Source organism: Falco naumanni, chromosome 3 (genome assembly GCF_017639655.2).
Source record: "Falco naumanni isolate bFalNau1 chromosome 3, bFalNau1.pat, whole genome shotgun sequence".
Lineage (NCBI taxonomy): Eukaryota > Metazoa > Chordata > Aves > Falconiformes > Falconidae > Falco > Falco naumanni.
The window spans coordinates 79,409,759-79,437,316 of NC_054056.1; the positions used below are offsets into that span (position 1 = coordinate 79,409,759).

The 27,558-nt window shown below is 36.3% G+C and overlaps 1 protein-coding gene across 1 annotated transcript in view; it reads left to right on the top strand.

Annotated features, from left to right (window-relative positions):
- Positions 1-27,558, top strand: part of C3H8orf34 (chromosome 3 C8orf34 homolog) — a 166,970-nt gene that overhangs the window by 38,912 nt on the left and 100,500 nt on the right. Inside the window, exons 4-7 of the mRNA XM_040588704.1 lie at positions 1,999-2,127; positions 13,659-13,687; positions 20,602-20,771; positions 25,005-25,171. Coding sequence (XP_040444638.1) covers positions 1,999-2,127; positions 13,659-13,687; positions 20,602-20,771; positions 25,005-25,171 — 495 coding nt within the window. The remainder of the gene's footprint in view (positions 1-1,998; positions 2,128-13,658; positions 13,688-20,601; positions 20,772-25,004; positions 25,172-27,558) is intronic.

Consider the following 27,558-nt stretch of genomic DNA (forward strand, 5'->3'; position numbering starts at 1 on the left):
AAAAGGATGACAAATACTGAAGTTGTGCTATATAATGTAAGTTAATTATGCTGGGGTCTATGAATGGAGGCAATACTTGGTCACACAAAAATTTAGATAACTTCTAATGAACATAGTGGTTCCTAAAGTGGGGAATTGGAAATTAAATGATTGCCATTTGAAAGGATCAACAAAAATTAAAAGCTGCCATTTGAGTAGAGGCTAGACATACCCTAACACCTTAAGGCCTGTATGTATTTGCTAGGAATCACCACAGCTCGTTATTTCCATTGTCCTCAGAAGGAAATACGTGACTTGTCTTTTGAACACAAAGCAGAACTGGACTCTTGACACACCAACTGGCCCCTCTCTTCCCTTCTCCTTACTGAGGCTTCCAGTGTCTCTTTCCTCCTACTCTGATCTCTGTAGGTCTTTTTCAATGTCTCCTTTGTCTTCTGTCTTCAAGAATGTGTAATTGAAGTCTAACGTATTAACTTCCCTAATAGTTACCCATGTTCCTGGGGGAGTGTTACAGATCAGAATATACTCTGTGTTGTTAGGCTGTGTAGATGTCTAGTTTGAAGATGGCTTGGTTTATGTCTACAGGAGATGGAATCATGTTCTCTGTGACATATTGACTTAAACATACCATTCTCCAATTTCTTTATCTGGAAGAGATGGCTATTGACTTCAACTTTCCCTTTTGGAGTTGATCCAAAATGGAGGAGAGTCTATATTCACACAGAAGGCAGTGAGCAATAAGGGAAATTTCAATAGCAACAGTTATTTAACACATTTTGTAATAGCTACCAGAAATTGAAGTCAGAGCATAATTTCCCCATACCATCATAAATGCACTCTGAGGTTCCAAATGATCATAAGATACTACTTTTTTTTTGCATGATCTGTAGGAGTCTGCAAGCTTCTTTCTTAGCATGTAATGGAAATGAAGTTTGTAAGCATAAATTAGTTGACAGCTGTCAAAATAGTAAATAAAAATTTCAAAGCTGGCCAGGATATATTGGATGTTATAGGCTTTGGTTTTGAAGTTATTTTTAAGTGAGTAGTTAGCAACCATTGAAAAATGCAACTGGTTCTTTCTATTGGGAATGTGGAGTAGGCATCGTTGTACTCACAACAGCACAGTAATGCTGTGTTCGGAGTCAACCCAACGATTGTATTTGGTGTGGAAGGCAGCAGATCACTTACCTCAGAACAATGGCAAAAAGAACATGTTAAACTGCAGTTCCAGAGACAGCATCATTTTGTTTTCATTTCTACAAAATGTTCAAGTTGGTTAATGCAGGTCTCTGCATTGTGGGATCCTACATATCTCAGAAATTCCTTCTGTTCTTCCCTGCCGTTGTAGGTAAAATTAGCTCAGCAGTTAAGAAAACTGTTAATATAAAATTAAACCAAAGGTTTTGGTAATAGGTAATGACTGTAAGCTCAGGAGTATGCTTGCCGAAGATAGTTTGTTTAAGTGTCAGAATAAAGATGATAGGGTGGGACATATTTTGTTTCACTGTTTTTATGAACTGTGTAATATACATTTTATGATTTTTAAAAAAAAAAACATATATACATGTTGTTTTAATACTTCTTTTTTAGAAAAAAAGCCAAAAGTACCAGTTACTCATTTTCATTTTGACATTTTTCCTTACTGGCCCCTAGGACACACAATTATATTTTGATACAAATTAAGTAACTTCATATGCAGTATTTTTATTACATTTTTCATTATTGCATTATTTTTAATATTTAAATTGTTAATGTTAATAATTCTTTTTGCCAATTAATTCTGTTGCAAGAATCATCCCAAGTATGCATTTGTTCATAGCTGTTCTCATTTTTACTTCACATTGATGAAAGAAAGTATTTCCAGCTGTTAAAACAGAATAGTTAAGTAATTTCCACTCAAGGTACTTGAGCTTGTAAACTCACTGTGCAGCTTTTTTTCTGCTGTAGAAGCCTGAATGACCAAATCTAAACTTCATCTATATATCTGTGTATATTTAGTGCCAAGGTCAATAGAACATCCTAAATGGGATTGGAGGACAAAACCGGAGAACCATGATTTTGATGAACTAAATCATATTCTTCAAGAGAGCAAAAAACTTGGAAAAGCCCTTGAGAATCTGTCTCGCAGTAAGTTGATTGATTTTAGTTTTTTAATGTAACCATGCAGCCTGAACTGTAATTTGAAGTATATATCAACAAGGTGGTCTTCTATTCAATTAGGACCAAGTTCATTGACAACAGCAGTTACATTCCAGTTGATGAGATAATTTAGCAGCTCTCCCGCTGACAGAAACTACTTCCTTTGCACCTCTTTTTTTGTTACATTGGTTTTCTGCCAGTTTAGTGAGCTGAATTAGCTCATAAAGACGTCGACACAAGAGGCTGGTTTAATGAAAATGGTGGGAACATGCAGCAGTGAAACTGCTCCTTTGGGTGGTAGCAGTTCGATTGGATTCACCTTCATGAAAACGTAACCTCAGTGATGTAGATCAGATCTGTCATTGAAAAACAATTTGGTATTCTGTATCCTTGACCCCAGTTAATTTATTCCAGTTTTCAAAAGCAGTTTAATTTTTTTTTTTAAAGCATCTCAAATAAATACTCAAAAACATGGTAGCTGATTATTTCATAACAAAACAGAAGGGTTATCCCTTAAAAGACGCAGTCAAACACAAGCAGTGTTTAAAAATAGCATGCTGGTGTACATTGGTGGGAGCAAATGCTACTAAATTATCAAAGTATGAAAAGTACTCTGCCATGGTACATGAAAACTAATATGGTGTGGTCTGGGAGATATTTAAATGAGAAATATTTTCTTTCTCCTCTCATTCAATTTTATCCATGGCGCTTTCTTGATTCACTGCAGAAATTGTAAATGATGAGGTCAGAAATAGACATGAATGAAGAATGGAAGATCTGTTTTGTAGAGAATTGAGATTTAGCATTTTTCCAAATTGCATCAAATACCCAAAACTATTTTGCCCAAATTCCCTCTCTCCCAAATGTTGATCATAACAATTATATTTTGAGCAATTTTCATATTTATATTAATTATAGTAGTACAGTTACAGGGTTCTTTTTAAATGCATTTCTAGTAAATTGGTCTATCTGCCTCTAAGGAGCTAAACCAACTTCAATCAGGGTGTCTGATTTGCAGCCCCACTGTTGCCTGACTGGGTTACTGTGATGGGTAGGAGTGTAATTTTCAAGCTTTTCTGCTTTAGAGACTTGTAACCAAGCTTAACACAGATATGGAAACAATTTTTTTTCAATTTCAGAAGGGCTTATTTATTCACTGTCTGGAGATGCAGACCAATAAGATGTGAGAGTTCAATAATAATATAAGGACTGAATCTACTCTTTAATCCTACATCTTTGTCTTTCTTTGTCAATATTGTGTAGGTTCCATTGAGTTCTGGCTTCCTTATACATAAAATAACAGTTTGCAGCATTCTGTAGCTCTTTGCCAGAGTTTTCTACCTGGAGTGCAGAACACTGCAGCTCTTCTGGGTCCTACACTTGGACTGGAGGTGAAGGTACCTGGTCATTGTTGTTGGAGTCAGGTTTTTATACTTATTTCACAAATGAAACATTCTTCACTATTTCTTTTTAGTACTTGTTTTCTGATGATTTATCAAGATAATATGGAATTTTAATCCTATCCCCCACAGTAATTTAAATCCCTTGCAGCCTGATCCTAAGTCCATTTTCATGAATGTGCTCTCTATTTCTTCATCCAGATCTTTAACGGAAATATTGTCAGACCTCTTCATGATTCCATTTCAGATCTGACAACCAGCCCTTGAAAACTACTCAGTAAGTGCATTTTTTCCCACCAGATGTTTCTCTACCTTGCAGTGATTTCACCTAGAATGTAATTTCCTAATTTGTTTACTGGAGTATCATCTAGGACAGTAAACAGTGTCTTACTATAGCTGAAGTATTTTGCATCTACTTCCTCCTCTTATCCACTAGGCAAGTTTCCCAGTTGAGAAAGCAATTAGACTTATTTGATGCGATTCATTCTTGATAAATTCATGTCAGCTGGTTCTTATCACCTTTCCTATCCATTCGATGTTGATAAATTGTTTATTTAAAAATTTCATCAAATATTCTTGCTGCTGTCAGATTCAGGCTTTCTGGTTGGTGGTTCACATCTTCCCTTTTTCTTTTCCGAGGAAAGGTACAGTATTTGCCCTTTTCTGTCCTCTCCATTCCTGAAAGACAGTTCCTAACAGATTATAGGTTTCTTCACCTAGTTAGTGAAGTGCTCCACAGTAAATTTCACAAGATTCTGCCAACTTGGATGTTTCTAAATCATCAGAATACCTTTCAGCGTTCCATCATCTGGCTTGCAGTTTTTCCTCTTAAAATCACTAGCGTTAAGCATCTGGCTACAATTAAATTTTTTTGTAAAGACTGAAGCAGTGAAAGTACTGAATACTGGGATTTCTTTGTATCATCTGTTATTTGCTTTCCTTCTCTTTGGTGTAATAGTTTTGTATTTTACTTTGTCCTCCTTTCCTAGTGTATTTATAGTATCTTTTCTTGTGGCTTTTTTTGTTCTTTGATAGTTTTTACTCATTTTGCACTTTAGCCTTTTTGGTTCTATCATTTAAACTCTTGCATCAGATCAATGCTAAGTTGTGTGTCCTTGTTTCCAGGTTTTGTACTCCTGATTTTTACATCTTTTCAGGAAATAAATCAGTTTTGTGTTGTGATTTCTTATGTGTTAGGATGATAATAAACATTCAAAATGAAGAAACGTGAAAAGTTTGGAGAATCAGAAAAGGTAAAATTCTGAAAGGAAATGTGGTTTTATTGTTCTCCAAAGGGAGAATACAGATTGCACATAGAAAATATCGTAGAGGGTTTCAATCAATAGACGTGTCTAGAGCTTTAAAGCTGTAAGACAGGTGAAATTCTGTGCTGTACCCAAACAAGCATCCCATGTGGCCAACTTTACAAAAGCCATAACAAGGTCTTGTAGCTACTTTCTCCAGTATTAGTGCTTGTTTTGTGCAGTGCTTTTGGTTCAAGCACATCCGTAAAATGTATTAGTCTAATGCTACCTTTAATACTAATCTTGTTTTGAAGCAATATGGGACAAGGACTGGGCTCAACAGTCAGTATGCAAATGATCACAATGTGCTGTCAATGGCTATTTTCAGCATCCTCTAATTTCATTCTTCAGTATTTTAATAGGGGAGAGTGCCGCATAGAGCCAGATATTTGGAGTTAAATGAATTTTCCATCAAGTCCTAGAATTAATTTACATTTTTAAAGATAAGCTTTGGATCTTGTAGTGAGTTTCCAGTACTTCATTGCCTGCTATGCAGCTGGCGCAGTCTGTGAATTAACTCTCATTTCTATTGCTTCATTCATTATGCAGTCCAGGTATCAAACCTGTGCCCTTCAAGTGAAATTAGAACTGCGCGAAAACTTTGGAAGGTGAGGCTCAGGCGTGTGGATATCTGTGTCTCTCCTACGTTCTCCTCACGATTAAAACTGAACTTCCTTATATTTGGAGCCTGCCTCCCAAGCCCCATCAAGACAATGTGTGAGTAATTCTGTGCTGCAGTAGATCTGAGAAACCAAAAGTGACTTCATACTCAGTGTTAAAAGTATCTTAAGAGCTTTGAGAGGCTGGAGAAGAATACTGCCATAATTATGGTCTAAGTGCACTGGAGCTTGGTGATTTATAGCATTGTCTGGAGGCCTACCCACATGGGAAAGCTCGATTTCATTTGCTTCTCCAATCAGCTGTGTGTCATTGAAGTGGATTTTAAAGTAGCAGATCAACTATTTAGGGGAGATTTTGGTTTATGAAGCAACATACAGGAGTATACTGCATTTCCTTTGTGCATGATTTGTTTTCTTCGATTGCAAGGTCACTCATCTTTATTGCTGTCGTCCTTCTTGCTCAGCTGATCATAAATAGGAAAAGTTCTATGCTGTTTCAGATGTATGCTCATCTATTTCCCCTTCTGGCCTTTTAAAGAGAGTTAAAATCTCCTGTATAGCTAAGGATCTCACCCCCCATCTTCTGAGGCTGGAAAAATAGATAACAAGATATGGAAAACAGTGAATTATAAGTGTTTTGAGTGGAAAAAGTGAGCACTGTATCAGCAAGAGCTTGTTGCAAAGTTGGTGTGAAGTCTGCCTGTTTTGTGAACAGCTTTACATCTTTTATGTGAACAGTTAAGGCTTAGAGTGCATATCGGAAATGTGTGCATATTCGAGGTTTCACTTTACACATAGTAACGGCGTTTGATGACACTTAATGTGTTCTACTGTGAGATGGGTACTTTTTCATTATTATGCATAGACTTCCATCAGAGATAACCATTTTGTTAGTAATGTTTGAATCCTTGTTAGGGCCATGTGTATACTGCAGATCAGAGGGGAAGAAACAAATGTATTCATGCTTTGAATTAAATTGGTATTCGATGGTCAGAAAAATGGTGGTAAATGGAAGTTAACATTAAGCAAAGCTATTTGCTAACCAATCCAAGTCAGTTGGAGGGATTCCCAGAAAAGGTAGTATCTGGCTATAACCAGTAGGAAAAAAAGTACTCTCTTGTTTCTTAATTTGAAAGGCGAGTAATCAGTAAATACATAATCAGTAAATAAGAAAGCCATCTGCAATCTAGTATTGCTGCAAAACATAAAGAATCACAGAATGGCTGAGACTGGAAGGGGCCTCTGGAGGTCATCTGGTCCAACCCCCCTGCTCAAGCAAGGCCACCTAGAGCCAGTTGTCCAGGATCATATCCATTCCTCTTGGATATCTCCAAGAATGAAAGATCTGAGTCCCTTCAAAATATCTCAAATGGTTATTTCTCATAGTCTTAGAATCAGTTGAAGATGTTTATGCATAGCTTAAGACAAGCATGGTCTTACCCCTTCAAGAAAAAGATAAAATAGTGAAACATAAAAAGCCTGTGTTCTGTTAATCTTTTACGGGGAAGAAGATAAGAGTAAAAGTCTCATAACAATAAGGGTAGAACTAGTTGGAAAAAAAGAGAAGAATATGTCAACAAACCGCTAAAATCATGTCCTTGGTTTTATGGATGAACCTGTGAGTATGTGGGATGTGAGAATTTTAATATATACATAAATAACTACTTCAATGCATTTAGCAGTCTCTGAAACACATGAGAAAGGGGTTTCATTTAGAAGCTTCTGCAGTATAGGAAAGTATTAATGAATTACATTGTGGTTATGGAAGATGTACTTGAATAGAATGCCACTAGCAATTATCAGAGACCTCTGAATTTTCCCATTGAAACCAGGCATTTCTGATGATGATTGTAGAACTGTGAATGCACACCTGCATGACACTAGACTTTTAGCAATCACCTCGTGGAGCACTTTGTTTTAAGATGTAATAGTTTAGTATTTTTTTCAGTCATACACAGTTGTTGATCTGAAATAGACTTTACTCTGTAAAAATGACTTATCCATGATCAGTTGAGCATCTAGCCCTAAATGAGTTCTGCTAATCGAACCACAAAGCTATTCATCAGTATTCTGTAGAGGATTTTTCCTTTCTTCTCCAGGCTAAACTTTAAAATTGTGTTATTCTTATGTGAGATCAATGTTTGTGATTTATTTTGAGATCGACATTTTTAGATAAGCTCAATCAAACCTTTAAGAAAGATAATTTTATCTCAGTACTGCAGCTGTTACCCGATACTGCCTTTGCTCATAAAATCTATTTGCTTTTAGTGTGATGTATGAGTAATAATACAAAATAACGATATTTTCTGAGATTGAAATGGGAAGAATGTGAACATAATTAATGCTATTCAATTATAAAGTGGCGCTTATATGGCTGGGAGATCACTGTTACTTCAGTTATAGGTGTCTTTTTCCTACAGATATTAAAATATTAATGACCTTTGAGAAAGTATTCACTGTTCTGATCTAGCCTACTCTTAAGTTTCAGGGCTAGAGTCTCTTTTTGAGTTAAAGTGTCCTTTTCTGGAATAGCATTTGGCTTGTTAAAAGTTTCTCTAATGCTATTGCAGAGCTGGGGTTTGTGCAACTGTCATCTCAGATATGGTACTTTCTAGGTCTTAGAAGTAGTGAGTTGCCATTCAGAGGGTAGTAGAAGGGTTGGCTACTGGCCGTTGTGGACTACACACCTTAACCAATCTACTGCAGTGTACACCTTTCCCTAAAATCAAGAGGTCTGTTGATAATCCTCTTCTGAAATGACCTTGGCCTAGGGGAGTTTCTGGGACGTAATATTTGGTGGGTGATTTGCATCTAGTTTCTCTCTCTTTGCCTAACTCATTACTCACCAAACCTAATCCTGAAATCTGCATTGTTTATTGGAGCAACTCAGAAATTTGGATATAGAAATGCTGCAAAGTCTAAAGAACAGATTATTTGGGGACTAATTATTTTCTTTCTTTTTTTGAAGCCACCATGGGGAGGAGAGATTAAATCTCTGTTTCCTAGATACTGACTTTACTGATGTATGGTGTTCCAGTATCTTGTAGTATATGTAGTGCCTTATGATGCTGTTTCCCTTGTTCTTCTATGGCTAGATGTCGGGTGGAATATTCAAGATGGATACCACCACAGAAACATGATATGTAGTTGTTTAATAATGTAAGGGCATATGCTTCTCATTGGCAAGAACTCTTGAGATTTCAATTCAGTATGTCTTCACAGAAAATCTCTCAATTTCTACTGGAGGAAATATGTCTAATTTTGGAAGTTGTAATATGACTCAGTGTAAGTAAAGGAAATACAAGAATGTCTATCATGACAGTCAATGGCAAATCTATTAATAATAAAGTTCCTATATAGAAATGATTGAGCTGGTTTGGTTCTTGTATACATATTTTCTGGGGGAAATTGTTTGGTGCAACCAGAGCAACACTTTATGTCCTTTATAATCCAAGGATGGTGTGAAATAAATAATTTCAGTTTACCTTGTGTTTAATGGTGCAAACAGACACAGGGGCTAGTAGTTACTACGCTGCCAGCAGTGTAGGTTTTGCCATGGAAAATGCAAGTACATCTGAGATAGCCTCTCCCACCGGTGTGGGAACACACGCTTCTCCTGATTTACAATGGATAGGAGAGTGCATTGGGACAGGTAACTGCTGGCAGTTAATACATGATGCCATGCTCCTGTGTTCATGCTCAAAGCTGCGGTATTAATGATGGTAGAATGATACGGCTGTTTCTGTCCTGGAGGTTGTTACAGAACCTGTGATGTACTGAGGTTGACGGTCCAGCCATCCACAAGTTCCCTGACACAGTCTGATCCTGAGTATTAATTTTGTCAAGTTAGTTACAGGTGCATTGGGTTTGTCTTAGTATGTCAAAACCTGTATGTCAAATCCAGAAGGCTTTGTTTGGCAAGTAACAAACCTGGCTGTTGGGGGTTCTGTGGCCATCTTCTGGATGTTTAGGAAAATGCATAAGCTATTTGCTCCCATTGAGCTGAATAATGGCAGTCTGGCATACATTGAAATAGTATTTTCTTACGACTGGGTACGCGTTAAAGTTGTTTAGAAAAATGTAAGTCTTAAAAAAATCTCAACGAATCTTTGTTTTGTATTTTCTCTTACTATAAGTAAGCAAGGACCACACATAAAAGCAAAAATAGTAGATGTCTCTGAAGTTCCACAACTTTCATTCTTACCAGAACACCTGTTCTGTAATTTTGGGTGTGTATAGCATATGAAGATACTGCAATTTTTTAAGGTACTGTAATCAGTAATAATCAGGAATAATTCAGCAGGCAAGGATTTTATGACTTGCCATTTTAAAAAAGACCTGGACTTGTGTGGTGCCTATTGTTTTTAAAATTAATTTTATGCTGTTGAATTGAGAGCATCTAAGTCTAAAAATCACTCTTCAAAGAGGAATGATACCACTGAGTGGAGAGGCATTAGGTACTTGATTAGTTGTATTTGTTGCCGCAGCAACAAATAAAACTCTTCTGCTAGAAACTGCATATGAAAGAGCTAGGCGCTTTAAAGACTCATGGAATTGTTATTAACAATGCTCATTTTTCTTGTGAAAGGGAGTTCATTTCCTGGTAAGCTAGAAACTAAGCAGAATGTTCTAAGCAGAACTTTACTGTGGAAGATATTAATTCTAGACTAAGAAGGGATTTTATTTCATTAAAACATATTGCAGATACATTTTGGGAAGTGGCTTTTTCATCTATAAAGGTGCTATAATGGTATATAGATATATAATAATAAATTATATAGGACATATAATAAAATAAGGGAAGGTGCTATAATGCTGTAATGATCATCATCTTTATTTCTTCATTCTTATCATTGTGCTTTTGCAGATTGCCATAAGGATAAAAGATTGGGAACAGTAGTAGTAAGATGTGTGAAGAATAGTTTTAATAATTCATGCTAATTTTAAAAAAAGGCATGACAAACAACTTTTAATATTTTAGGTATGAAAAAGCTATAAGGTACATGGCTAATACAGTGACATACACTTTTGGGCAATCTGCCTAATGTAGGCATGGTATTAGTAATTAAAATATGATAATTATTAATGAGTTGCATATTTATTGTATGGTAGTCATGTTTCATTTAAACTTAGCGTGCCAGACCTTTCTTGCGATCAGAGAATACCATGTTGTTCCAGTTCTCTTCAAAAACCAAGCTATTGACAGGATGAAAGTGTTCAGTTGAGAGAGGCTGTGCTAGCAACAACAGCCCCGCTCCAGATTTGTTGCTGATTAGAGATGGCAGTAGTTGTGGCTGTGGAGCATTTCTGAAGGACTGTGAAAGCATGTTCAGACCCATTACTTTATTGTTCCAGCACCCTTACAGCAGAGAGGGTCATTACACTCAGAAGTAGAAACAATTGCCCTGAATCTGTGTAATTCACCAGACAGCTGAGTGGGCTGGGTACTTGTGATGCCTGATCAAAATTCAGCACCCTTAATTACTTGGAAAAGGGAGGATTTTTAAAGACATGACTAATTCCCACTGTAAACCTTGTCTGTAAGCCTTAGCTGATGGTGGCAAGCAAACCTCTCACCTTGTTAGTCAGAACACTGCACATTCTTATTGCAAAAAAGTAAGAATGGTAGGACTACTTTAGAGTTGTGAATCGCAGTGTGATATGAAACAATAGCAAATGTTGTCTATGAGAGAAAGACTAAAGTGTGCTCCTTTATTTTGGAAGGAAATTCCCTTCGACATCAGAGGACCTTCCCCAGCAAAGGCAGGATAACTTTTTCAGCAGTCCCCTTCTTATCCACTGCTCAGTGACTTGAGGCAGAGTGTGATAGAGCAGCCCTAAAACTTCCATTCTTTGTGTTCGCCATCATGCAGAGTCAGGCTTCAAATGCTTTAAGCTGAGGGAAGTCAGAAACAGTTATTCCTGGTAATTTATATTTAACAAAGCCGTTGGATTTGAGGTTGAACAAACTAGCTATGTCAGTTTTTCTGGTGTTACGATGGAAAAGGCTACAGTTTGAGGAAGTGACTAAATTGTTAGGTAAAAAAGTTTTTCATAGATGGACATTTTGGCTACTCCCATGGATGTTTTGCCTAAACCTGAAACACAGCTATTTCCATTGAGAGTGCTTATGTGTAACTTAATTAGAGAAACGAGGAGAGCTTTTTGTGAGAGGCATAAAATTGTATGTACAATTTTTCCCATTTATTATTTGGTACTTTCAGTGATTAGCAACATAGGCAGTTGAAAAGTAAAAGCATTTGGCATTTTTTAGAATGGAGTCTTGGAAATGGCAGGGTTACCTTTTTTAGTTTCTTTTGCCATACGTGAAAATAAATATGTTTAATGAGTAAGTCAGCACAGGGAAAAATTGCTCTTGCATCCACTCCCAGGTTTTGAAGACACATTCGCAGAGTGTCTCTGAAAGCAGAAGAAAAGTGAACCTACCCTCCAGTTTGAGGAAATAAACCTGCATCAAATCAATACGAACCGTCCTAACAGTATGGGAAATTGCTGAGTAAAGATAGTTTGTTTATTGAGAGCATTTATGGTTTAAAATGTATTGACCTTGGTTATGCAAAATACATCCAACATAATGGAGAGCTGGTTGATAGTTGATGGAAATCACATTTTCAAACCTTAAATTAGGGTTTTACTACCTTCAAGAGTGCAGTTATCTTCTCTCCAGTAAATGCCCATTGGACATTGAAGAAATTCACAACATGTTAGTCCTGTTGGAAGATTCAGGTTGGTGCAAACTACTGATTAGATTGTATGGACATTAGTGTCTGAGCTAAATACAAGTTTAAAGTTATTAAAATGGATTATTTGGTGTAAGGGATAGAAGGGTTAGGCAAAATGCATCTTTTTCGGTACAATCTACTTTAAAATTCTTGAATGACTGAACATATTCTGTTATATCCTGGCATATTTCTTATGTGTTGATGAAGTCTTAAAATTATAATGGCAGTTCTCCTAGCACTTCACTATTTTTAAAACAAAAATTGATATAAGGAAGTCATCTAAGCTGACAATTAGCCATGTAGAGTTAATGATTGAAAGTACAGTAAAAAACCCTGAAGAATTCATGTAGTTATGTTATACCAAATAGTAAGAAATAAAAATATCAAGGAAATAAGCTTATAGTGCTGCAATCTTCAGTGTGATTTTAGAAAGAACAAGTCTCCACTCAGCTGATGCTACATATTTTGCAATATCATCTCTTGCATTCCTTGGAAGAAGTTGTGTTAATGTGATCTGAATTACAGAACAACTTTAAAGTGTGTTTTCTTCTTACACATGGGTACTTTTCCACTTTATTTTCGCCACCAGGAGATGCTTGTCTTTGGTTTCTGAATTGAAGTTCTAACCTGGATATGTTTCTTATAAAATCTGGAAGGAACCTGGGAAATGCTTTGCTTTCAATATATCAGAATTTTTAACATGATAGCGTTAAATGTATGATTGCTTGATCTCTCCATGTGATATGACCGAGGTGTGTAGATGCATTGAAAATTCTGAGACCCGTTGTGCATATTTAATGTGCTACAGGATAGTTGCGATTAGAAGAGTTAGATGATAACAATGGAAGCAAGCATAGGAAAGCTTCAGGCAGACATCAGCGGAAGGGACAACAGCAAATAAGTTCTTATTCAGAGGATTTAGAAAAACAGTTCTGCATTCTATTGTGAAATTTTACTTTGAGATTTACTTTGAGATTTTCTTCTCTTTAAATTCCATCTGTTTTCATAGAATCTTTTCTATATTGAACCATGGAGAAAGAGGGAAGAGTCATGTCTGTGTTGCCCTGTAATTGCAGCATGATGTTATGCATGCTGGTCAGGGTGAGATTTGCATAATAATGTGTCCATATGTAAGTATCATGTGGCTGGTTTAATTCTAGAAAGCCGGTAGAAGTATACTTAAGCTTTAAGGTTTTAATTTCCATAGTTTTCTGCAAACTCATTTTGATAATATTACAGCTGAGGAAAGTTAAGAGCATCGAGTTTCCAGACAATTTCACTAATGGAAAAAACCATACAAGTGTTGTATGGTACAGCAGTGTGCAGAGAACAGTATGTAAACTTTTCAGATTAAAGCTTACTTTTACTTACTGTAGTAAATTACATTTATAGAAAGAATGTTTCTAAACCTTTTCTTTTTTTTTTTTTTTTTTAAATCTGTTTTGTTTTCAGGCATTGCTATTTCTGATGAACATGATAAGGTAAGATTTGCTGTATGCCTAATGAACAGTAGAAAAACAAATGATTGTGATAGTTTCAGGCAATGAGAGCTGCCTCTCCATGTCCTGGCATACACATTTCTGTTGGGTTCAGAGGAAGTTTGGGTATGGAAACCTATATGGGTAAGTACAGTATATGTTGACACATTAAGAGCTTGATCCAGGGTGGGTGGTCTACTATGGGGAAAAAAAAGTCTCACCATGTTGAAGAGACTCTCCGTAAGGCCATGGAAGTGCTTTTGATCTTGATTCTGTCTTCGCTTAATACAGTCTGTTGAGTTACTTTGTGTCCTTTTGGAAACATTTAGCTTTAAATACCTTTTATTCATGAAATCATGAATTTTGCATTCACAGATATGATTTGTGAGAATATTTAGGAATAACTTTTTGCTCCCTACATTCGATCAGGAAAGCACAGGACATACATAACTGTCTTTACTTCCTTGCTAAATGCAATAAACAATGATCTCTTCTATTTTGGCCCTTTTGATACATTACACAGTTGACACAAATTTTAGGTTTGGCTGTAATGAACTCTGTGTTGAAAGAGTAATCAGCTAATTTTTCAGAGTTCCAAAGGATACGAACCACCTTTATCTTCCCTATTCTCACCAGTGAACAGCAGTACGCTACTAGTGCCAAGAACCTTGGGCCGTATTCTTGGTGTCAGAAACTGTTACTCTTAGGGAAACGAGATCAAAATGTGTATGTAAAACACAGGAATAATGACTCATATAGGAGACAAGTTTTTACAGATCTTTGCTTTCTCCTAGTAAAATGAAGGCATGAACCTTTCTGACACAAATGTGTATAAAATACTTCCACCAGGTTCTCCAGGAAAGGCCATGTAGACAAGATTGATCACTGTTACCATGCAGCCATGTGTGTATGGGGCTGCCAGTTCAAAACCATGGCCTTTACTTATAATTTTTCCCTTCATTTGTCTTTGTCTTGTTCATATTAAGAGTATACCAGTATCTAAATCTTCCTTCCTACTGTTTTGTTAACCCTGCTCAGAAGTGATGAGAAATACAATTAAAAGGCCTTCCATTAGAACCCTTATCTATACGACTATTTAGGAAGAAGTCCTCTTCATTTGGTTTTGTTTGCTGAAAAAACTATGAAATACTGTTTGTGGGAGGAAAAAGACATTTGGGGCTAGAGACTGTTGTCACGTACTTTTTATGTATAGTTGTTAGGAGATACTAAGGTGTTAATTTTTTTTAAACAATGATAGATTATTGTTCAAAAAATCCATGTTTTTTAAATTAATTTATTCAGTGTGAAAATTGAGATGGGGAATGTAATTGGTGAATTTCCTCAGGATTCAGTCTGAGCAAAGCGTTAATTGTCTTTTTGTTACCATATACTTTATTGTTTATGATTTCAAATTGGAAGGTGATGTGTTTTTTTTTAAATAAAAGTTGACGTTATCTTACGTATATTCAGTAGCATACATTACCTGACACCTTTACAAAACTGCATCTGGTTTGGCATCTCTTTCTGATGAGGACAGGTAAATTATATCTTCTTGAAATCAAGATTTATTTGTAGAACAAAAAAACCCCCAAAACTCCCAAACAATAAAGCTATTAACTTGCTTCCTCTGTGCAGTATTGCTCAATAGGCTTGCGGGAAATATTTACAGAAGCAGCACAATTTTTCATTTCTGTGGGCTTTAGTAAAATTAATTTCTATTTCTTGATTAGCCCCTTAAGGACTTTTAATGGACATAAAGGCTAATTCTGCATTAGGAAAGCATAGCCAGAACCATTCTGTGGAATCCTATCTCCTAGGAATGATCTATTACATGAGATAGTTCCTGAAACGTTCTGGTGACTTGTTTCAAAGTGTATTATTTGGCTTGGTCCAAAAGCAGCCAAAGACCAAATGGCAATGGTTTAACATTAGGCAGAATTTTATTCCATTTTCCTGAGCATGTTCTTACGTGATGTTTATTTTTCAGGTATAAATGTAGTCAAGTTCATTGTAATTCCTTTCCCAGAAATACATAATGACACTATAGCTTCCTTATTTAGCCTGTGACAGCACTGAATCGTTTTTCAAACTACATTGATCTGTGGTTTGGATTAACATTTAACCCTCCAGATGCATGTCATGGGCCTAGAATAGCATGCCCAAACTTGGCATTGTATTCCCTTAGAACGTTGTCATTACATAGATGTCATGAGAGACATAAAACTAAACACAACAAGAAGGTCTTCTATATGCTTTTCCTTGCTTTATTTTCCTGATGATCGTTCTTAGGGATTAGGACAGATGATGAAACATTCTTAGGGATTAGGACAGAGCCCATAATCCTGCTGTTTTACCTGTGGTTTAGATTATGAACCTGGAGAAAACAGAATGCATGTGTATGTTTCTTTATTTTTGTTTCTCATTAGGTAAGTATTTTTAAAAACATATTTCTTTCTGGCTGCTGTAACCTCTAGCTCCCTTTGTTAGGGGAGTACTCGATTGGTATTGTTGGTTGATATAACTCCTTCTCCAAGTAATTCAGTTAATTAGTTGGTTGCTTAGTTACTTGAGCATTTGAATTTGGAAAACCAGTTTGCTTTGAATTACAATCGCTTTTGTGGAAGGGAGTTCCATTTAAATGGATTCTTGTCAATTATCTGCTATATTATTAGCTATGTGCCAGTATTTAGGGCTTCAGTCCAAGACAGAGGTAGAGAAAACACAGGCAGGCAAGGTCAGTCTTTCAGTCAGAATAGAAGCTTTCACTTGGACACAGTCAAATAAAATTTCTGAGTTCCTGCTATAATTGCAAACAGAAAAAACAAACCCAAAACCTAAGAGTAAGGCAATTAAAACAGATTTATTGTGTAGATTCCCTCCTTTTTAATCTCATTTAGTTCAGTCTTGCAGAGTTTGGTGTTCGCTCTTGATGATTCAGCCCACGTCTGTAGACCATGGAAGCTATGTAAGAGCAGCAACTGTTGCTGCCAGTACAGCGTGTAAGGAAAGAAAATGAGAAGGGATGTGTGGTGACTCACAGATCTTAAGGCTGAAGTGCAGAGGTAATGTAATACAAATTTCTGAATTCACTCACCCTGCTTACTACTGAACAGAAACTATGCATGAAAATGTGTAGTTTCCTAAAAATCCTCAGTACTGCAAAAAACTTCATGTAAACAGACAAACTGAGCTAGGATGTTAGCCTTTCTGCAAAATCAATATATTCTTAGGCTGATTAAAAAATCCTAGAGAAAACCCCTGAATTAATTATGAATTTCAGGGTGTTTTCCTAACTGCTTGGATACTTCCCTGGGAAGTTGTTCAAATACACATAGAATAGCCATACTACTGAAACTCCAATGTTCCAGCTGAATGCTCTGACCATGGGGCTACTGATGATGTGCTTTCTCTAGAATATGCTGCTGCTGGAATGTTGCAAAGTCTAGAATATGCTACTTGTCTGTATGTTGCAAAATAAACTGCAAATATATGTTGCACTGTAGAATGTCTGCATTGTAAAATGCATTGAAGGCAAAGTTTACCCAGGAAGCTACAGTACAGAAATGTTTTTAAAATGGGTTTATGTGCTTGTACCCATTTAAGCAATATTCCTGAAAAAGATTGTGCAGAAAAAGGAGTCACACCCTTTACCTCTGGCTACAGTTGGAGACTGACTAAAATACTGTAATTTTAAAGAAATTTAAGAGGAGGTAGGGGAAGGTGTAGTAATCTTCTGGCTTTTTGATTTGGTTTTTTTTTGGTTGTTTTTTTTTTTTAACCTGCGTATACAGAGACTAGAAATATTTTCTGGTAATGTGAGACTTGTCAAATACATTGTGAGATTTGTTCGGAATCCCCAACAATGTCTTTCAGTCACTTTAAACAGTAATAATGAGAGACACCTAAGTGTTAGAGATCCAGACTCAGACTTGAATGAAGGTGAGCTTGACCGTTAATGGTAGTATTAAAACAATTTTCTATGCCATGTCTAGGGATACTTTCTTCTTATATGTAGCGTTACTGCAATGAACACAGGTTATAATTAATAAAATAGAGAAAACAACTACTCTTAAGTCATAAAAATAAACAAATTTCTTTTCAATCAAAAGTATTTCTCACTATGGAGGTTCCCTCAAAATAAATATCTGAAATTAGGAATATTAAGCTTTTTAAACTAATTTTTTTTTTAAATTTAAATAAAATGGATGCACAAATGTTGTGCTCCCTGGTCTCAGCCCAAGGTGAAGATAAGGTTCAGCAGTCCTCCAGTCTTTCCCTTCTAGTCGCTGCATAAAGGAAGCTTGAGTGTGTCAAGTTGGTAGCTACTGATCCGGATGACACCTGGACTGCACCATAAGATAGTCCTCTTGGTTCATTTAGTGCAGATTTAAATAACTACCTGTCCTGAAAATATTTCTGTGCACACTGATGCCACTGTGAATCTTTTCTGTTACTTATGGGGGAATATAAATTGAAACCAGTTAAGATTCTAAGGTTTATATATATATAAAACCCAATACTATAAAAACTCGTTTGAGAACAGAATACTTAATCTGAGTTTATTGAAGCTTTTGAAATAAGGTGCCAAATAAATGTCCTGGTGTTCTGAATGGAGCTGTCTTTGATTCTTCGTTTATTTTCACTGTGGCTGCTTATATAGTTGAAAAGAGGAAAATAAATTAGGTCACTGATGCTGTGGTATACTAGTCTAACAAGATTCAAAAAGGAGAGCAAGGTGATAAAATGAGGCAAAGCATGACTATGTAATATAAATTACATTTCTATGGAGTATGAAAGTGCTACTTTAATCCCTAAAATGTCTAGAAAAGAAATCAGCGTAACAAGGATGGACACAGCATTCATGGTTTACTTATTCATATGCTGATGGTGCAGTGTACAGTGTCAGGAAAAACTTATGATACTGAAAAAGGGCAAAATTTTAGGTGCTTTTCATTTTCACTTAAGGGACTGAAAGCTTTCAGCAAGATTGACACTGCAAGTTGTTGCAAGTTTAGCTAGCTCCAGGAACCGTTTTTATTAATTACTAAAATTATCCTAGGGAGAAAATGGCTAGAGTAGCAGGAATAAACTTCAAAAGAGGACGAATGATTCTTACTGAAACTAATGTAAGCACCTTGTGTAATGAAGGCGTTGTGGGCAGTGGAATAATCTTTTTTCCAAGCTCATAGCTTAGTGATGCTAGTCACACTTGTGACAGGAACACCTGTCAAGTGACCAGAGGCCACTCTCTTCTAGTCTGCATTACCTATGACACAGCACCAGACAGATCCACAAAAAGCGTATTTGTAAGTACATAAAAGAAAGACACCAGCAGTTAGGTATTCTAAAACCTCTGAAGTTGTGGTGTTTTCCTCGGATTTCTCTCTTCTGTATTGGCTGCATTCCATTTTCAGTGGTTCTACTGTGTCACATAAACCTTTGCAGAAAATGGAAATTGTGTAAAAAGTGAATTAGTCAAATACTGGAGAACTCTGCAAAGACTTACAGAGAGTGGAATGTGGTCATGCACTCACAGGCACATCGCAGAAACCAGAACAGAAGAACTGGGCTGAATGAGTCTAATCCAGGGTCTAGGTCACATTTGGTTCTGTCAAAATGGAAGCTCTTGGAGTTCTGCTGAGCAAAGTTTCAGTGTCTAGTCAGAGCCGGGTAGCTGCATTCACATGAAAGCAGTCTTCAGTCTTTTTTTGTTTCATTTCAGTAGAGGCCTGTACTTCAAACTGTACTTTTACTATGTCTGTGTCAATTAAGATGAGACTTTTAAAATGGTTTGGTTTTAGGAACATGAGAAAATATGGCTGTTAGGCTAAAGTAATAACTGTGCTGTACTTTTTGCGGATGTTTTTTGTTTGTGGCAGGAGTATTTATTGAGACACTGAGCTAGGTAACAGGGAAGGATTTGTTTTCCTAAATTTTTCTCTCATTAAGGGATAAGAATAGAATAGAATACATCTCCCCTATTTAGGAACACCATTCTATTTGAAATGTCTTTGCTAGCCTAGAAAATAGTTTAATTAAAGCAAATATATATATTCCCATTTCATAATTTCATCTTTTTTTTTGCATACACGCATGATTTTTAGTTCAACTGTCCTGTTGTACATGACCCTTTATCTAAAACCATTATAGTAACACTGAGAACAGAGATACTCACCACTTCAGAACAGCCTTTTCATACATTTTTTAAGGATAATTTATTTCCTTAATCTAAATTCCTAATATAATGATGCAAATTATTGCTATTGTTTTGAATATTCCAGTTACATTATGCTTGCTTCTTGTAATCCTCTCCAGCTATCTTCTTCCAGTAAGCGGTTAAAAATATGAGTAGTAGTTTCAGAAATGCATTTTATTAAAATTTTAATACCATTTTCAGAATTGAAAGATATATTACGTAAATCTCAGCAGGGTTATTCTTAAAATGCCAAATGCAGATCTATTTATTAGTTTTGCATTCATTCATAATGCAAATAAGAGCAATGCTGTTAATCTACAGCAGTCTTTTGATTGGGATTTCATTAGACAAGTGGCCTCATGTATTGCTTAGCAGAACTGAAAGTGTGAGTTTTAAGAGTTGTGCATTTATATATATAAGAAGTAATAATCATAATTTTTCAAGGATCCCCAGATTTCTACAGTTGCTATTGAAAAGTAAGAAGCAGGAGAGATTTGAGGCATCGGGGTGGGCAAATCTCTCTTGGAATTTTATTAATGGCTATCTTTTCATGATTGATTCTGGGTATTTTGTAGTCCTCTGAAATGATAATGTACTGTACTGTTTTTGTATTTTTTAATGAATAGTTTTATTTTCTATTTCTTCTTTTATTTTCCGATTTACATGTGTGGTTGAGAACAAGTACTGCAGTGTTTCTGGGGTTTTTTTTCTGTCTCTTCAGGACACACCAGGTTTTAACACCCCCCTTCTCAGACCTCGTGTGATTGGAGAATGGATTGGCCGTGAGGAGAATGATGCAGACCCGCTGGCTGCTGAGATGCTGCAGCCACCAATACCAAGAAATAAAAATGAGCAGTGGGACAGCGAGGATAGCAGCAGTCCTGGAGGAAGGTGGGATTTGGGTTTGGCCTAGAAGTTTCAGAATTTGTGAAGCAGAGCTGTCTTTGTAACACCCTGTTTGAGAGCAGAGTGCAGTGGTTTTAAATTCCTATGCCATAGTAGTGTGGCAACATGCAGAATAAATGGAAGACATTAATATGTGACTGGTTTCTTGTCATGCTTTTGTATATGGTTAACTGTATACTCATTTACAATTCCATAGTTTTATTCCTATGTATAAAGCTAAGTGTATATTGACATGATTGGGTCCATTGTGTAATAATTTTGTGATACATAGTTTCATTCAGATACTTCAAACACTTCTGTCCTTCAGCGGTCGGTAGTAGCTGTTTGCTAATCTTCTTGACATTTTAGTGGTAAATCTGATTTTCCAATTTAAAGGAAATATAGACAAGGGAAACAGTATCCATGTTCTTTTTAACAGGACTTCCTAAATTAATCTTCAGTTCTTAATACTTAGCATCTTGGTGTTAATAACAATTCTTTCTCAAAGAGAAAATTGTATTCTCTGCAGTAGATAACTTCTGACAATTTGTTGTGCATGATTGATGGTGAGAGCATATGTTTATTTGTTAATGTGCTTCAGCTACATGGAAGAGATTGTCATTTTTACAAGGAGTCCATTTTCTGTGATTTAAAGATTCCTATTTATCACAGAAAGTGAAGTATTCACATCCTTTCTTTAAAAGGGATTCATGTTGTTTTTTAAGTACTTGAATGCAGCAGACACCTTTTTCTTCCACTTTTAAGAAGGCAGAAACTCTCTGCTTTCCCTTTGAAAAGGTCTGATATATTCCTTCACCATGTCCTCCATGTGCCTTCTACATCGGAATTCACCTCCCTGTCTGTCACAAGGAAACTGGTCTGTCAGTTGCTGTACTCTTAGAGGCTGCATTCATTGACTTTCCTCACATGTTGGGAATGTTTGTTATCCATGAGTACTTCTTTCTTCTTCTAATTAGATTATTGTGGGGGAAGCTGCAAGTACTACAATTTCAAAGAAACAGTGGCATGTAGTAATGATGCCTCAGCCAGGTGTTGGACTGGAACCAACAGAATTTGGACACTGGGTTTCTCCAGTACAGTTCCTGGGAAAGTAATGGAGTCAACAACTGGCACCGCAGCTTGATATTGTGAGGGCTTGGGTTTCTTTTTCCTTATTCAGCAGTCTAATAAAGACACTGAATAAAGACCTTTTGCACATTGCAGAGCAAATTGAGGATATTTTATCCCCTCTTTCAATAGGAAGGAGCAGAAATAAGCATCTCTGTCTAATCTCTAGAAGGGAAAAAAGAGGTTTAGTTCTGAGTAACAAAGATGATTCAAAGCAGCATATTCTTCTCTTTGTAGAGGGTGGTACAAGCTGTAAGAAAATTCACAGCTAATGCTATAATTAAAAAATGTGATTAATGGCTTTGAGAATATTATTTGAGAAGTCTTGTTGAGTATCATGACAAAATCATGTGCTTGATGTATGAAATAAGAAGAATATGGGGTAGTTAATGCTAGGAAAAACTCATGGAACACTGTTGTTTCTAGTTTTTAGGTGCAGTAAGTGCTGAAGACCTGTTTGAAAATATGTATTGTTAAGTGAGAATACTGAATTTCAGTGGAAATGAATAACAACTAAATTACATGCAGCATATGGATTTATGTTTGGATGACTGATTTATGTCTGGGATAATTCTTTGCTTCATCTGCTTTTGTAAGGCATTTATAAAAAACAAGTTTGCAGTCTTGCAGAGTAATCATAAAATTGCAGAGCTTCAAGATAGTGATTCAGAATTGGTGCTACCTACATATGGAAGTTTAAAAGACCCATATCGATAAGGTTAATCTGAATGTTTAATAATAGTTTGCTGGTAACAGGCAGTTTCTTCAAGGTCTGATTCAGTGGTACTATGAATTAAAGTACTGTTAGCAGAATTTGCAATTGACTATACACCATGACTTGCATGAGACAAATAATAGGTAATAGTAACTTAGTTTTAATATATCATATACTTAGTACATAAAAAAAAAAAAAAGTGGGAATAGTATGGGGTTTATGAGATTAAATGGAATTCCTGAAAGAGTGAAGTCGTTATCAGTTGTAAAGAGTTTTTGGCTGCCTCGTCTGCATTTCATTCATCTACTTCATAGTTAGTGTAGCCTAAAATAATTCAGTTACATTTTTACCTGGCAAATGAAAGAGGGAGGAATTTGAAATTCATATTGTTTCCAATTATACCTTGTAGAATTTGATTTAGCAACACTGTAATAAAAATAGAGAGTTCATTGATCACTAATTATCGAGATAAACCAGCAAACTCTCAAAACTAATCCTAATCTTTAGTTACAGCATAAGAACAGGACAGTGAAAACTGTAATGGTCCCATTATTTCCGTGTAATATGTTTTCTTTTACCAATCGGTAAACATAAGGAAATGCTACTTAAATGATACAGTGTATAAGTATCCAGAGGATTAGGCATTGGCAGATCATTGGTAGAGTAATTGCCATCAGTGTCACGCTACTCCCACTCTCTGTGTTGTTGTCATAGTCCCTACTGGACAAGTTTTTTTCTGTTCAGTGGAAGGGGAAGCCCTGAGTTGTTACATATTCATAACATTCTATAAAGGACTGAATAGGCTACAGAAAACGACATATTCCTATGGACCACTGGTCTATGGATAACATGACCATTTTCAATATTGTTCTTTCCAGCATAAAGCAGATCACAGTGAGTATATGTAGTGTGAGATATTTGGGAATCCATGAGTTATCTGCTTTTTCTGTCTTTGCAACTACAAACCTCACTTTTTGCTCCATTCAGTAGTGGAGAGTGGGGGATAACCACTACTTCCACCTTAAAAACATATTCCTGTGGTGATGAGTGATGAAAGCAGATGTTGTACATCTGAAAGATAATTACTTAAAAAAAGAAGAGGAATTAATTTTGAGAAACTGAAAGGATGGATTTCACTACTACTTTGCTTGGGAAAGATAGTATAGTCAGTGTGAGGTAGCTGTGTTAATGACATCTTATCAAACTGATGAAGGGTCACCTTTTTCCCCTTAATGTTCTGGATTGGTACAGAGGAAGGACTGCATTTGTCACTAGTTTTGCACTGCTCTTTGTTGCTGCTGCAAGAGAGGAAGGCAAGGTATTAATATGTGATAAGAGACCATATAAAAGTGCTGATGGCAATCCTGCTTGGTACCGAGCTCATCTTTCAGAAATTTGAGCACCATGAAAATGGGATTAAACTAATTTCCAATACGTTAGTAGTTTCCAAAACAATTAGTAGTTTTCTACATGAAAAAATTATTGGAGAAATTCTGAGAAGCAGTAAGGTTCTTGCGAAACTCCCTCAAGGGATAATGTATGTACACAGTGAGTGATTTTTGAAATGATACTCGTTTCTTAGCACCCCAAATTAACTAGACCTTGAAGAGGCCCCATCCATAACCTGATATCCTAAACTCAAAGCCCATTCTTCATCTCCAAGGTCCACTTTGTCTTATTAGTGTTTATCTTTGCAGTGGGAAATGAACTATCATACATTATACTAAATTTCATACATTTGCGACATATCTGCCTTCTTGCAAGAGATCTGCCTTCCTGCAAGACTATAAGACAGTCTGAGGTGTTGCTGATATGCTCATGTGGGGCACCAAAAAAACTTCTGTCCTGTTGTTTTTATCTTGATGTTGTAAGGAATCAGAAATTACTAACTGTAGCAAGTCCTGCCTTAGACCCTTCTGTTAACTACTGTGCGGTTCCAGTTGTCTTAGCAGTTACTTAGGTTAGGGACACAAGTCAACAGACCATGAGAACTATTATAACTGTATTGTCCTTAATCCTGTGGGGTCATGACAACCACTCAAGGGAGCAGTTCTTTGTTGTCAGCGTTGTTGCTGTGTGATCAATGCCTTAGCAATACTGGTTAGTAATTGACATCCTGTTGTTCTGTATATGTGGTTTATTTAGACTTGATTAATGCCCGTAAAGTCAGTGGGAAATTCCCCATCATCATTGAATCAAAACTTTAGATAGGGATTGAAAACACAAACTGACTTATAACATGCAATGATCAGGGAATGAGTAATATCCAGCTGTTTCATGTGTGATCTGGTGGAGTTAACCTTCAGATCTGGAGTACGTTATAGTAGTTTGACAAATGTGTGACATACTTTGTGGAGAGCACCAGTAAGAGAAAGTTGTGCTTTCCTCCCTCACAGCTTAAAAATGGAGCCAAAGACCAAAGGATTAAAACAACAACAGCAGCAACATAAGAAACTGCTGGCTGCCATGCTTTCTCAGGACTCCTTTGATTCGGCTCAAAGCACAGCTCCATCTGTAACCGAAGAAGATATTGACAATGAAGATGATGCAATGGAACTGCTGGGTAACTGCAAAAAATTATGTGTATTTTCTGATACTTTTTAAAATATAGATTAATCTAAAAAGTATAATATCTGATCTAGCATAGACTAGTTTGAAACTGCTCCCTACGTTTGAAGCTAAAGTATCCAGCAGCAGTATGAAGGCTCACAGAGTTTAACTTTGCAAGTTTCAGGAGTGAATGTTATGAAGACTATGTATGTATGTGTGTGAATAAACTACCAGCTGCAACAAAATCCTGTGAAATATCAAATGCTTCAGGTGCTTAAATTAATTAATTCAATTTCCTACATAAATTACTTTCAGGTTCTACTTGGAGAATGCATTTATATACAAGGAAGAGATTCAGCTTCATTTGCTTTCATCTGGTTCCTCTTTTCCTTAGCTGTATCACAGTGCTCGCCTCAGTAGGTTTTATTTGAGACTTACTAGCTACAAATACCTTACACAACCTGAGTTTGTAACCTCTCCAGAGGATTTGATTGTAATTTTCCAGTAGACTGTATTGTACGTTAAATTATACTCTAGAAGGCTCTTTGCTCACTGCTTCCTCCCTTTCGTAGAATTACTGGTTGTGAAAGGAGGGACATTGTTGAAGAAAGTTAGTTGATAGTCTCTTTTCTGCCATTTTTAAAAGCTTCAATGTAGGATGCTTAAAAGGTAATAATAGATTTCAATTTTTTTTTCCCCCCAGTTTTTGCTATATAGAACTTTAAGTGGGATCAAAGCATGGGAAATACGCTGTCTCAGGATAGCTCAGAATTCTTATATTTACTAATTCTGTCACAAATTTTTCTGTTGGGTTGGACCTTAAGATCAGAAAAATGCATGATGCTCTACTCCGTTTCTGTTTTATTTCTGTTGCTTCCTTCCTTCAGTATTCATAGAATGACAGGATAGTTGAGGTTGGAGGGGACTCCTGGAGATAACAAGTCCAATCCCTTGCTGAAAACAGTCAGCTAGAGCAGGTTCCTCTGAACATTGTTCAGTTGCGTTTTGACTCCCAAAGTCAAATGGGAGTCAAATCTCCAAAAGATGGAGATGCTGCAGAGTCTCTGGGCAATCTGTTCCAGTGCTTGACCACGTCCTGGTAAAAAAGTTTTTTGTTTTGCTTAAATAATTGTGACTTAAACTTTCTTTTTTTCAGTGGTTTTAAGTTTGGTGAATGCATTTGTTTTTACAGGAAAGAAGAGATAATGGGCTGGGTCACTGAGGTGTCTCAGTGGGTCAGTTAGTTCTTTGTGTTTGAAGTAAGCCACAGGATTTTTGACTGTGGGCTTGCAGTTGTCGTGGAATCAGGTGGTATTTCCAGAACTAATCCATGGTTTCCGGTGAAGGACATAATTAGTCTGTAGCTGTGTTACCTCCTTATTTCCTTGTGCAACTTACAGATCTTTCCAACTTTATCAGTGTGACGTAAAAAGAAAGCTGAATGGGTGTCTTGTGCTGGCATAAACCACAGGACTCCTCTAAAATTCTGTGGCACCTGGAAGGTACAGTAGGTAAGTGTGTGATGTTACTGGGCTCATTATGTATCACATATAGAATAGATTCTTCTGTTAACTTCTGTAGAGATAGTGAGGAACAGGTATCCACTGGATGTGTAGGTCTTCCCTTTGAGACTCTTGAATCCCTAAAGGTATCTGGAACCAGAAAGGCAGTATAAAGGAAATTTTATTTTCTGTTGTTTTCACGTTTGGGAAGGATATTATTTGTGTACAAACAAGTGTTTTGTTTTACCTAGTAAGGACTCAGTTGTAAGAATCCATTCTGGTTTTGTGTCATGCAAAACCTGGAACATTTTGCTGTCACACATTTTATTGAAACTGGCAGAGTTTATACCAAATTAATTTTAAACTAGGAAAGGTCACAAACTGGACCTCTAGTTCAGGTGGGGTGTTATATAAGTGATTCTGAGATTCTGAAGCAAAATGTTGGTATATTGGATGAGTAGCCATGTTTACAGTGATTATGGTATAGCCTTATTATAGTAACTACCACTGATAGGAAATTAAATATGCACATCTTGGTGTTGAAAGTGCTGTGCTTCTGAAAGACTTTTATTTTGATTCTCATTTTGCAATTTGCTGACAGCATGTGTTTTATATTTTGATATAATAGTTCGGTTACGTCCTGTGGAACTACTGAAAACTTCAGGATATGACAAACTTTTACACAGGAAGGGCATTTTATTTTCTTTTGAAGGTAACATAGAGAACTTAAGTTTCTTTCAGCAAACGTAGGTTTTTTTCATTGCTATATTTTCCAGATCAGTAACTGATGATACTGGGACTGATTTTTTTCATTATGTACCGCATAAATCTATTAACTGGTTTGATGCTTTTTACACTGCTTATATGGAGTATAACTAATTTCAAATCATGGCTTTCT